At 45.5% G+C, this 12,500-nt stretch overlaps 1 protein-coding gene across 1 annotated transcript in view; it reads right to left on the reverse strand.

Annotated features, from left to right (window-relative positions):
- Nucleotides 1–12,500, reverse strand: part of LOC143284328 (teneurin-m-like) — a 247,677-nt gene that overhangs the window by 160,471 nt on the left and 74,706 nt on the right. The window contains exon 3 of the mRNA XM_076591037.1: nt 104–373. Within this exon, the coding sequence (XP_076447152.1) occupies nt 104–373 (270 nt within the window). The remainder of the gene's footprint in view (nt 1–103; nt 374–12,500) is intronic.

Genomic DNA, 12,500 nt, shown 5'->3' on the forward strand with positions numbered 1-12,500 from the left:
TTGCTGCCCACGAACGACGAAGAAAGAGAAGTCAGATTTGATCCAAGGGTAAAACCAAAAAAAAAGGGGGTGTAACGAATTGGCAGCAACACCGGTGACTGACCTGTCTGGGAGAAGGCGGAGCCAGGGTTGTCCTGCACCATGTAGGGGTTCTCCAGGCGGTGCTGCTCCAACACCTCCCCCTCCTCCAGCGGCCCCCCGGCCCCGCGCATTGCCCGGAAGTCCGCGTCAGAGTAGTTGCCCCTGACGGAAGGCCCGAACGAGTACTGCCGGAGTGGGGCGGGGCTGCGCTGAGGAATGTCTTCGATGGGGGGCGGAGGGGGCGGGGGGAAGGTCGGGGGCGGAAGGGGGACAGAGCCTAAGGGTAGGGTACCTGAAAAGATAAGAGAGACGGAAAGTTAGTGTGAGAAAAAGAAAGAAAAACGAAATTGGTTCGAGGGCGAAAAACGTGAAAAAAAGGGTGTCTGCAAAATGTAAGTCAGAGAGAGAGAGATTTGGGAAAACAAAAGTTTGGGGGAAAAAAGGGATGGATACCTGAAAAGACAAGCGAAACAGAGTTAAGAACAAATCGTTAGTTTGGGAAGAAGATGGGTTTGCTACCTGAAAACATAATACAGAGAAAGAGAGAGAGAGAGAGAGAGTAAAAAAAAAAAAAAAGGATTAATTTGGGAGAGATTAGATGGATACCTGAAAAGATAAGAGAGACAGAGAGTTAAGAACAAAGGGCTAGTTTCGGAGGAAAATGGGTTTGAGATATGAAAAGATAAGTTCGTAAGAGAGAGACACAGGAAACCGAAAAGTTTGGGGAGATAATATAGGATGGGTTACCTGAAAAGATGAGAGACGCAGAGAAGAACAAAGGGTTAGTTTGGGAGAAAAATGCGTTCGGTACCTGAAAAGATAGGTGTGTGTGTGTGTGTGTGTGTGTGTGTGTGTGTGTGTGTGTGTGTGTGTGTTAAGAAAAAAAAAAGAGAGAGAAATTTAAAAAAAAGAGTACGTTCGGGAGAAAAACGGGAGGGATACCTGATAAAAAAAAAAAAAAAAGATAAGAGAGAGAAAGATAGTTAACAGCAAAGGGTTTAGAGTTTGGGAGGAAAGTAGGTTTGACTGATACATGACAAGATAAGTGTGGGAGACAGGTGAGAAGGAAGTGTTTGTTTCACAGAAAATAGGACGGGTTCCTGAAAAGATTTGTAGTGAGTGGCATGGAGTTAAAAGGAAGAGAGAGAGAAAAAAAGAAAAGAAAAAAAAGGGAATGAATTCGTTTGGGAGAAAACAACAAAAATCCAAAACAAAGCAAACCACAAATGATGTTGGTTTTTGTTTACTGCTTTGTGATGGTTTTTTTTTTTTTTTTTTTTTTATGGAAGCAGGGTTGGCTGGGGTTGAGGGTGGTAGTTGCAGCATTCGATACTTCATTCATACATGTATTGACTGATTCGTTCCTCCATTTGATTCATTGGTTGATGGTATCTGTTCTTTCAGGTTTGCTCTCCTTGCTTGCTCGTTTGTATGTGTCGATTTCATCACTTTGACACAGAGAGACAGACAGACAGACAGACAGAGAAGGAGAGACAGAGATGAAGAGAAGGACGGACAAGGTACAGACAGACATATGGAAAACAGATTAGAGAGAATCAGACAGAGGATAGAGACAGGAGACAGAGAGAGAGAGAGAGACAGAGATATAGACAGACAGACAGAGACACAGACAGACAGACAGGCGAAGACTCACAAACAGACAGAGATACAGACAGACAGACGAAGACAGACAGCGAAACAGTCAGACAGATACACACACAAAGAGACAGACAGACAAACAGGCAGTTCATCGTTATTCTTTCTCTTCCTTCCTTCTTTCGCTCTTTCTTTATTGTTGTTCTTGTTCATCACATGCTCTTTTCTTTCTTTTCTATTTTTTGTTCCCTTTCCCCTTCTCCCGTCACTATTTATTTTTTCTTCTTCTGTCTTCTTTCGTCCTTTGTTCGATTTTCTTCCTTCCTTTCCTTCTCTTTCGTTCTATCGTTTCTTTCCCTTTTTCTTTTCTTTACTTTTCTTTTCTTTCTATATTCTTATTTCACCTCTTGCCCGCTCCCATTTTTTTCGTTTACTCATCTGTCCATTTTTTTTCTTCTTCTGATCTGTCAGTCTTATCTATTCTATCTATAAGCAAGAATCTTTTCTTGCTCTCTCCCCGCCCCCCTGCCCCCAAACCCTTCCCCTCTCTCTCTCTCTCTCCCCCCCTCTCTCTCTCCCTGCAGAATGAAGCAGAATAGATTAGAAAAGGAAACGAAAGAGAGCATACGTGGAGGATTTTAAATAATCTCATCTTCTTCAAAGGAGGAAAAAAAAAAAACCCGCACCATTCTCTTGTTATACTTCATTATGTTTTGTTGGGTTTTTTTTCCCCCCCTCTCCTCTCCAATAATGGAAAATGAAGTAGAAAAGCTAGTGAGGATATATATATATATATATATATATATATATATATAGGATGCTGCATAGACATCTCATCCAAAGCGGATAAAAATGGAGAAAGTCTTATCTTCATCAAAAAAAAAGAAAAGAAAAGAAAAAAGACATGAGACAGGACTGAAAGGGGGAACACGTGGGGAGAGAGAGACACAGAGAGAGAGACAGAGACAGACAGGAGCATAGAGACAGAGAGAGAGAGAGCAACAGAGTATGACAGAAAGACGCAGAGTGAGTGAGGGGAAGAGAGAGAGGGGGAGAGAGAAAGAAAAGAGAGAGAGGGGGGGAGCACAGAGACACACAGAGAGAGCAACAGAGTATGACAGAAAGACGCAGAGTGAGTGAGGGGAAGAGAGAGAGGGGGAGAGAGAAAGAGAAGAGAGAGAGAGGGGGGGGAGCATAGAGACACAGAGAGAGAGCAACAGAGTATGACAGAAAAATGCAGAGTGAGTGAGGAGAAAAGAGAGAGAGAGAGAAAGAGAGAGAGAGAAAGAGAAGAGAGAAGAGAGAGAGGGGAGGGGGGGAGCATAGAGACAGAGAGAGAGAGCAACAGAGTATGACAGAAAAACGCAGAGTGAGTGAGGGGAAGAGAGAGAGGGGGAGAGAGAAAGAGAAGAGAGAGAAAAGAGAGAGAGGGGGAAGCATAGAGACATACAGAGAGAGCAACAGAGTATGACAGAAAAACGCAAAGTGAGTGAGGGGGAGGAGAGAGAGAGAGAGAGAGAGAGAAGGGGAGAGGGAGAGAGGTAGAGATTGAAAGACACACAGAGAGACAGAAAGATACACACAGACAGACAACTAGAACTATACAGAGGAACAGAGACGCAGAAACGGAAGAACAGACAGACAGACAGACAAAGCAATTGCATTTCGTCCATTTCTCATTCCTGAAATTCAAGATATATTACAACGGTGGTTGTTTTTTCTTCTTCTGAAAATCGACTCTGGAAGCTCATTTCCTTTCCGAAACAAGACGATGGCTCCAGAAATCTTTCGATTTTCTTCTGATATCATTACACTTGATAATCAGTCTTATCTCGGGTGTCTGTCAAATGAGTTTCTCCCAAATATGGCTCATCTAAATACTTTAATTAAGAATTTCGAGGTGGGTTTTTTTTTCTCGAAATTTTAGTCTGTATCCGGAACGGTGCATCCAAAATGATGAGTATTCCAAAATGTCTCATTTAATTTTGCTGATTGAAGCACGATGATAGCCCTCACGCACTTCGCTTTTGCTGTTATCTCTTTTTTTTTCTTTCTTTCTTTCTTTTTTTTTTTGCACTTGATAACATAATCTGCGTGCATGGAGAACACGAATCCGTATTCGAATATTGACCGAGTTCTTTCAATTCCGGGTAGTCTCTAGTGTTTTGTTCATACAATGATTACTACAAAAACCAGAGTCCATAAAAACATATTCCTTGATTGAAACAAAAAGACGACGGGCGCAATAGCCGAGTGGTTAAAGCGTTGGACTGTCAATCTGAGGGTCCCGGGTTCGAATCACGGTGACGGCGCCTGGTGGGTGAAGGGTGGAGATTTTTTACGATCTCCCAGGTCAACATATGTGCAGACCTGCTAGAGCCTGAACCCCCTTCGTGTGTATATGCAAGCAGAAGATCAAATACGCACGTTAAAAATCCTGTAATCCATGTCAGCGTTCGGTGGGTTATGGAAACAAGAACATACCCAGCATGCACACCCCCGAAAACGGAGTACGGCTGCCTTCATGGCGGGGTAAAAACGGTCATACACGTAAAAGTCCACTCGTGTGCATACGAGTGAACGTGGGAGTTGCAGCCCACGAACGCAGAAGAAGAAGAAGAAACAAAAAGACAGGGAGAGATGGAGAGAACTGGTACGTGCCAGGTCACTAGTGATGCCACCATGGTCGGAGGCTATGTGATAGAAGAGGAAGAGCAACAACAACGACAATAGAACAACGACAACAACAACAAGAACAAGTACAGTAACAAAACACGAAACAAAATACGAGAAACAATACGACGGTGCACACTTAACCCTCTCACTGCCAAATTCGCATTCATGCAGCAGCTATGTAGAGAACCCATGTCACTGAGGGGTGACCAGATCCTGGATTCTGTTATCCACGAACTTACTGCTCTTCGTGTTCGATAATAGAATAGGTCATATTTTCTACACATCACAAGGGGGAATCCCCAGCTATTCTTAGACACCATAGTTTTGACTCACTTGTGTAAACAAAGTGAGTCTATGTTTTAACCCGGTGATCGGTTGTGTGTGTGTGTGTGTGTGTGTCTGTGTGTCCGTGGTAAACTTTAACATTGACATTTTCTCTGCAAATACTTTTGTCAGTTGACACCAAATTAGGCATAAAAATAGGAAAAATTCAGTTATTTCCAGTCATCTTGTTTAAAACAATATTGCACCTCTGGGATGGGCAGAGAAAAATAAAAAATGAAGCCTAATTATATGCAAACTGCATTTACTGTTATATTTATATTTTTTGTATTCTCTAAACTTGGCACTTTGATCTGATATTCTGACACAACAACAAGAGCAGTCATTATTATCATTTTTTGTTCAAACAGGAACTTCTTTTGCTAAGCATGGAAGTTTTATTTATTTTGCAAACGTTTTGGTGCAGATAGTAAAAAAGGGAAATTACTCTGTAATTAATGCTAGGGGACTTAATTTGCTTTAAACTGATCTTTCTCACCTTAAACATTACATTTTGAAATTATACTCAATACATAAAAAGCTTGGATTTAAAAAAAAAAAGTGTATCACAAGTGAGTCTTGAAGGCCTTGCCTCTCTTGTTTGTGTTTATAGCGCAAGGGAATTTTGCACTCTAAATTGACTGGCGGTGAAAGGGTTAAAAGGAGCTGTTTTCCACACAGCTTGTGCTGCAGTGGACCCAGTTTTTCAACGCCGACAACCGAGAAGTCGGATGGTGCTTGATGAACTCTGCACATGCCCCCCAAACAACGTCTTTTATTCTGGTGCCTTAAACGACAACTTTAGTTGTGAAACAAATATAGAAATAGACAGGTAAGCAGACAGACAGATAGATGGACAGACAGGCAGACAGATAGATATGAGATAGATAGATAGATAGATAGATAGATATAGATAAGTAGTTGTGAAACAAATATAGAAGATAGATAAGCAGACAGACAGACAGACAGATAGATATAAGATAGATAGATAGATAAGTAAACAAGAACATATTTCAAAAAAGACAAATGAATAAACAGATAAATAATCTTAAAACAAAACGAACAAAACTATTGACACTACGAGCATTCACTCGGTACTTCAAGATCTTTACCCTTCCTTCAGAGAGCAAATATGACTATTTTTCTGTACAATTTATCTCAGATACTATGACATACTTTTTTTTTCTCTTTCTCTCTATGAAACAATTGAAGGAGTTAAAATTCAGACCCTTTTATCTCGAATGGAAACCCAGGAACCGTCACGTTTGAGTCGGGAGCGGCTGTATTTCCCCAGGCCACCGCTCCAAAGTGTCAACGATTTGTGTGTGTGTGTGTGTGAGGGGGTGGAGGGGTGTGGGGGGGATAAGATGGAGGGATATAACGGAAGTTGGGGGTGGGGGGTGGGGGTGGTGGAATGTGGTGGTGGGGATGGAGTGGGGTGGGGGGGGGGGAGGAAAATAACACCACCACGTACAGCACAGATATTCTTGGTTATTCCTTCATCACGCAACGAAAACCAGAGCTGTAAGAGATTGAGTTGCCTACAACCACCACTCAACCCTCAAAAAAAAAAAAAAAAAAAAAAAAGAGGTCAGTACTGGTGATGATGACGATGAGGAGGAGGGAGTAGGAGGAGGTGGAGGGAGGAGGTGGAGTCAGAGAGGAGGAGGAGGAGAAGAAGGAGAAGAAAGAGGAGGAGAAGGAGGAAGAAGAGCAGGAAAAAACAGGACAGAAGTGTCAAACAAGGCGGTTGAGAAGAAAAAGGTTGGTCTTCAGTTTTATTTCTTCTCTTCTGTTGTTGTTGTTGTTGTTTTTTTCCTCCTTCCCCGGACTCCATCCAATTTTCTTCTCTTATCCATCAGGAAATGAACAGTATAAGACTGTACTCGCCACCTTGCTCCCCAATCCTTCCCCCCAAACCCCCTCCCCCTCCCGCTCCCCCCACCCCTTCTGCTGCTGCTGCTGCTGCTCCGCACGTGTCGAGGGTCTGAACAATCATTTCCTTGTCGAAACACAGCAACAATCAAGCCTCGTCATTTCTCCAACAAGCCACCGTGAGGTGTGGTGTGGGGTTCAGGGTAGGGGTGGGGGTTCGGGGGTCGGGTTAGGGTGGGGCTGAATGGGTCTTCGGCGGCCTTTGGGGACCGGTGGAAGGGGATTTACGCCATCCTCCGCACACTTCTACCGCGGGGAGAAGTAAAGTGGAAAGAGGGGGGGAGGGGGTGGGGTGTGATTCTTGCGAGAGGGATTTGTGACTTTTTTTGGAGGGGCGGGCGGTCCTCAAACCAGCCAGCCAGCCAGCGGAAGCCATGTCTGATGACAGCATTTTCTGGTTTCCGGTTCCAGCCCCTAGGTTTTTCGGAGAGGGGCATGCAAAATCGAGGCTGGGTTCTTTTGGTCACGTTGTTGACGTTGAGTCCAATGTCTGGTCAAGACTTTTTCTTCTGAGTTTTGATGGCTGGGGTGGGGTGGATACATTTTTGTTCCCCTTGTACGTTTATTTTATTCCGTTTATTCAGTTATCTCTGTTCACAAACGGCCATACACGTAAAATGTTACATGTCTGTCTGAGTGTGTATGTGTGTGCGTCTGAAATCTGATTGAATGACACAGGAAACGAATGATGAGCGCCCAGTGGCAGCCGTCAGTCGGCTCTACGCAGGTAGGCAGCCTGTGGTGCAAATGTCCCCGTGTATGTAAAGCGCTTAGAGCTTGGTCTCTGACCGAGGATAGGCGCTATAGAAGTATCCACATCAATCAATCACGCCCAACGCTTAGTTTATATCACAGATTAACACACGCTTACATTCGGGCCAACAACAAAGTGAGAGCTGTACGACCAATGGTTTTTCCATTACAACGGGAAGTCATCTACAGCTTAATCTTTTTGAAAAGGACTATGTATGACTCTCAGCCTGGGAGACAAGATTGCGCTGGCTCTTAGTGCTGCAGCCTTGGGGGGCCAGTTGGCCTTTTGGGAACCATCCCAACACCGACTGTCCTGAAAATCCTCTTACCCAAGAGTGGGGGTGCATCTTGGGTAAGACATTCTCCACAATAAGCAAATTCTAGCCCAGATAGCTGGGACGGCAGTTGCCTCCTCTGCTGTTCTGATGATCATTGTCGGACACGACTGACTGTTATTCATAAGTTATCTGTACTGGGTCCCCCCCCCCCCACAATCCGCCCCGGCTTTATTTGCGAAACTAGATCACGCACAATGCTCCTCTCTCTCTCTCTTAGTGTGTGTGTGTGTGTGTGTGTGTGTGGGAGGGGGGGGGGGGCCGGGGGGAAGGGGGGGGGGAGTGAAGGGGTGCTGTCAGTGTGTGTGTGTGCGCGTGTGTGTGTATGTATGTGTGTGCGCTCGCACGCGAGCGTCAGTGTGTGTATGCATGTGTATGCATGGATGTGGGTGTGTGTGTGTGTGGGGGTGGGGGGGTGGGGGGTGTTTTCTTCATTATGTATGAAATTCTGCATGAAAACATTTTCCTTTCATATATGTGTGTGCTATTTGTAATAGATGAAGATTAGCAAGGACAGATTGGAAGAATAGGCAATGCCTAAAATCTCTTAATCTTTGCATAAAAACGTTTTGAGTTCTGAGTTTTCTTTCTCTCTCTCTCTCTCTCTCTCTCTCTCTCTCTCTCTCTCTCTCTCTCTCCCACAGAGCACAATGTGTCTGTGTCTGTGTGTGAAGGTGCTCTCACGTGCTCGCATTTTCGAAAGCTGGGTCATGGAGAGAAAAACACACAAATAAAAAGATCTTCTGTCAGCGCCTGGAAGGAGAGAGAGAGAGAGAGAGAGAGAGAGAGAGGAGGAGAGAGAGAGAGAGAGAGAGAGAGAGAGAGAGAGAGCACGATCCGGAATGTATAAAGCGCTGAAACGTTTTGCAACAAGGCGACATACAGGAGACAGAGAGAGACAGACAGACAGAGAGAGAGATGTTCAACGAAGCATCAGGCTGATAACCTCTAGCTTAACCCGGAATATATCATAAACAACGGGACTGGAGGCAGGAGGGGGGTGGGGAGGGAGGAGGAGAGAAGGGAATGATTGTTCTGAGCGGAAAGAAGCGGAAAAGGAGAGGGGAGATTTGTGTGTGTAATCCCGACTTTCGTTTATCTATGACGGGCGCAATAGCCGAGTGGTTAAAGCGTTGGACTGTCAATCTGAGGGTCCCGGGTTCGAATCACGGTGACGGCGCCTGGTGGGTAAAGGGTGGAGATTTTTACGATCTCCCAGGTCAACATATGTGCAGACCTGCTAGTGCCTGAACCCCCTTTCATGTGTATATGCAAGCAGAAGATCAAATACGCACGTTAAAGATCCTGTAATCCATGTCAGCGTTCGGTGGGTTATGGAAACAAGAACATACCCAGCATGCACTCCCCCGAAAACGGAGTATGGTTGCCTACATGGCGGGGTAAAAACGGTCATACACGTAAAAGCCCACTCGTGTGCATACGAGTGAACGCAGAAGAAGAAGGAGAGTTTAGCTATGTCAGAAGAATTTCTGCAACATAATATCTGCGGGAGATTTATTTTTTATTTATTTTTTAAAATAAAGTTTTTCATGTAGTCCAGACTTACATTCAGCCATGTTAGAAAAATAAATCGAAATCGTTCGCAGGCTTTGCAAAAGCAAGGAAGGAATCATTAATACCATATTCACAGATATAAACAAAAAGAATAAAGCTACAACATCAAAACCGACAGCAGAAGAAGAAGAAGAAGAAGAAGAAACAACACCAACAACAACAGTAGCAACAGCAACAACATCAAAATATTCCTATTCTAGGTTATTCCTCCACATTTTTTTTCCTTCTGCTTTGCAATCCCTCGAGGAAGAGGGAGAAAAAAAAAAAAAATCGCTGTGTCATTTCGACAACAACTACTGCTGATACTGCTATTCCTTCCTCTTCCCCACCATCACCCTCCCCCACCCCCTCTTCCCACTCCTACCACTACAATCACCACCAGACATCCTCCGCATAAGAGTAGTCATAAACTCTGGTACCGGATTTAGAAGACAAAAAAAAAAAAAAAAAAAAGAGACAGAAAAAAAACAGAACATCACAAGCCTTGCAGACAGGAGACATAGTCTCGTGTAATTTTCATACGTCGACGGACACAAATGCGGAAGCGAAAAAGAAAAAGAAAAACAAAACGAACACACACACACACACACACACACACACACACACACACACACAGACCCATACATTATGCCATTCCAGAGTATAGGGAGAACAGTTAATGGCCGCTACAAAGACGGAAGGAGCGGCTTTCGTGTGGTCAAAGCCCTCTACTACAAACCTCCCCATCCCCCACCCCCACACCTCACCCCCCCCCCTACTCGTTCCCCTGTCCCCTCCACCTCCTTCCTCTCCACCCGGCTCGTCCTCACAAAGACGGATATAATGTCTGGGGAAGATGAGGTAAGGTACAGCCAGACGATATATGATGACAATAATTTTCCATTCAGAAAGAATCGGGGGGGTGGAGGGGGAGGGAGGCTTTCCACACACACACACACACACACACACACACACACACAGAGCGAGAGAGAGAGAGGGGGGGAGAGAGAGACAGAGAGGGAGAAACAGAGAGACACAGACAGAGAGACAGACAGACAGAGACACACAGAGAGACAGAGACACAGAGAGAGAGGCAGAGAGAGCCCACCCACCCACGCACACACCCACCTTCCCGGCCACGTACGTGGTCACAAACGAACGATACACACACACACACACACACAATACACACAATGCACGCAGCACACAGACATTACCATCAACATGAACTAGACGAATATTTATGCACAGACATATACACACATTTGTTTGTGTTAGTGTGTATGTTAGTGTGCTGGTGTTTGTGTGTGTGTGTGTGTGTGCGCGTGTGTACGTGCGTGTGTGCGTGAGTTTGACAGCAGTGAGAGAATGTAAATGCTGGAGAAGGAAAGAGAGTGTGAGCGAGAAAGAGAGAGAGAGAGAGAGAGAGAGAGAGAGAGAGAGAGAGCAAGTGAGCTAGAGACAGACAGACAGACGACCAGACAGGAAGATGAAACAGAGACAAAGAGAAAGAGTGTGTGGGCGTGTGGCGGGTGTGGGCGTGTGTGCGGAGAGACAAAGACAGACAGACAACAGACAAGACAGAAACAACAACAACAACAACAACAACAACAAAAAAACACCAAACAAATTTGCTGCGCTTCCTTGATCTTAGCGTTGCGTGAGCAGCACGCAAACTATATTATGAACAAAACGATCTCCCGGGCGAATGGGGTGAGTGCGTGCGCGTGCGCGTGCGTGTGCGCATGCGTGCATGTGGCTGTCACTGTGCAACTCTGAAGTACTGTTGTGTGTGTGTGGCACTGGGAGGGAATAAATATGACGGTGAGTGAAAGAGGAAGGAGGGAGGGTGGGGGTGGTCCCCCCCCCCCCACCCCCCGCCCCCCCGCCCCCTCTTTACCTCCAACATGGCCGCCTGTTGTGATCACGGCTGCCTTGCTCACAGGGCGGGTCATTTCTCAACCAGCTATTGTGCAAACATCCCCTGTCAGCCTTTCTAACGCTGATCTCTTGTGTCTCTCTTGCTATGCTTGCTGTGTGCTTTTTTTAATCTTTTTTTTTTTTTTTTTTTTTTTAAACCAGGGTTTAGTTTGAAAATATCTCTGGGAATGTGGGAGAGAGAGAGAGAGAGAGTGGTGGACTGGGGGTTGTGTGTGTGAGTGGGGGGGAGGGAGGAGATGATGTGTGTTTGGTGGTGGTGGTGGGGGGGGAGGAGGGAGGGATTGGAGTGGAGGCAGGGAAGGGGAGGGGAGGGGAGGGGAGGGGAGGGGAGGGGAGGAGGGGGGTGGGGGTGAGACTGATTAGGGGACGTGAAGTGTGACATAGAGAGAGAAACAGACACGATCAAACATCAGAGATAGAGAGAGAGAAGAAAAAAAAAAGAGAAAAAAAAGGCGTATAAGAGGGAAGAAAAAAAAGGATGTGGACAGACACAGAAATAACCCACACCAGATAATGTCTCTCTCTCTCTCTCTCTCTCTCTCTCTCTCTCTCTCTCTCTCTCTCTGTGTGTGTGTGTGTGTGTGTGTGTGTGTGTGTGTGTGTGTGTGTGTACAGAGAGAGACAGAGACAGAGAGACTCAGAATCGTTTACTTTTCACGAGAACCACATATCTATAAACATAGGATGTGGAGAAACAGAGATAGATAGATAGATAGATAGGGAGATCGTGTTTCCGTGGTGATTGTCTTTAGGTACGTGTTGGTGGGCGCGTGTATATATAATTATATATATGTGTGTGTGTGTGTGTGTGTGTGTGTGTGTGTGAGCGAGTGAGTGTGTGAGTGCGTGCGTGCGTGCGTGCGTGTGTGAATGTGTGTGTGTGTGTGTGTGAATGTGTGTGTGTGTGTGCAATTGTGCGCGCGCGCGTGCAAGCGTGCGCCCGAGCGAGTGGCGGTGTGTGTGAGAATGGGTTGCTGGGGATGATGTCGAGGGCTATATGTATGCCGTGTTCTCTCAAGCCTGCTCCATCCATCGCCCGAACTGTTCATGACTCAGTAACGGCACCTGGTGGGGTAAAGGGTGGAGATTTTTTCCCCCCGATCTCCCAGGTCAACATGTGTGCAGACCTGCCATTGCCTGAACCCCCTTCGTGTGTATACGCAAGCACAAGATCAAATACGCACGTTAAAGATCCTGTAATCCATGTCAGTGTTCACTGTATAGAAACAAGAACATACCCAGCATGCACACCCACGAAAACGGAGCATGGCTGCCTACGTGCGCGGCGGGGTAAAAAAAAAAAAAAAA

The sequence above is a fragment of the Babylonia areolata genome, chromosome 7 (assembly GCF_041734735.1).
Source record: "Babylonia areolata isolate BAREFJ2019XMU chromosome 7, ASM4173473v1, whole genome shotgun sequence".
Lineage (NCBI taxonomy): Eukaryota > Metazoa > Mollusca > Gastropoda > Neogastropoda > Buccinidae > Babylonia > Babylonia areolata.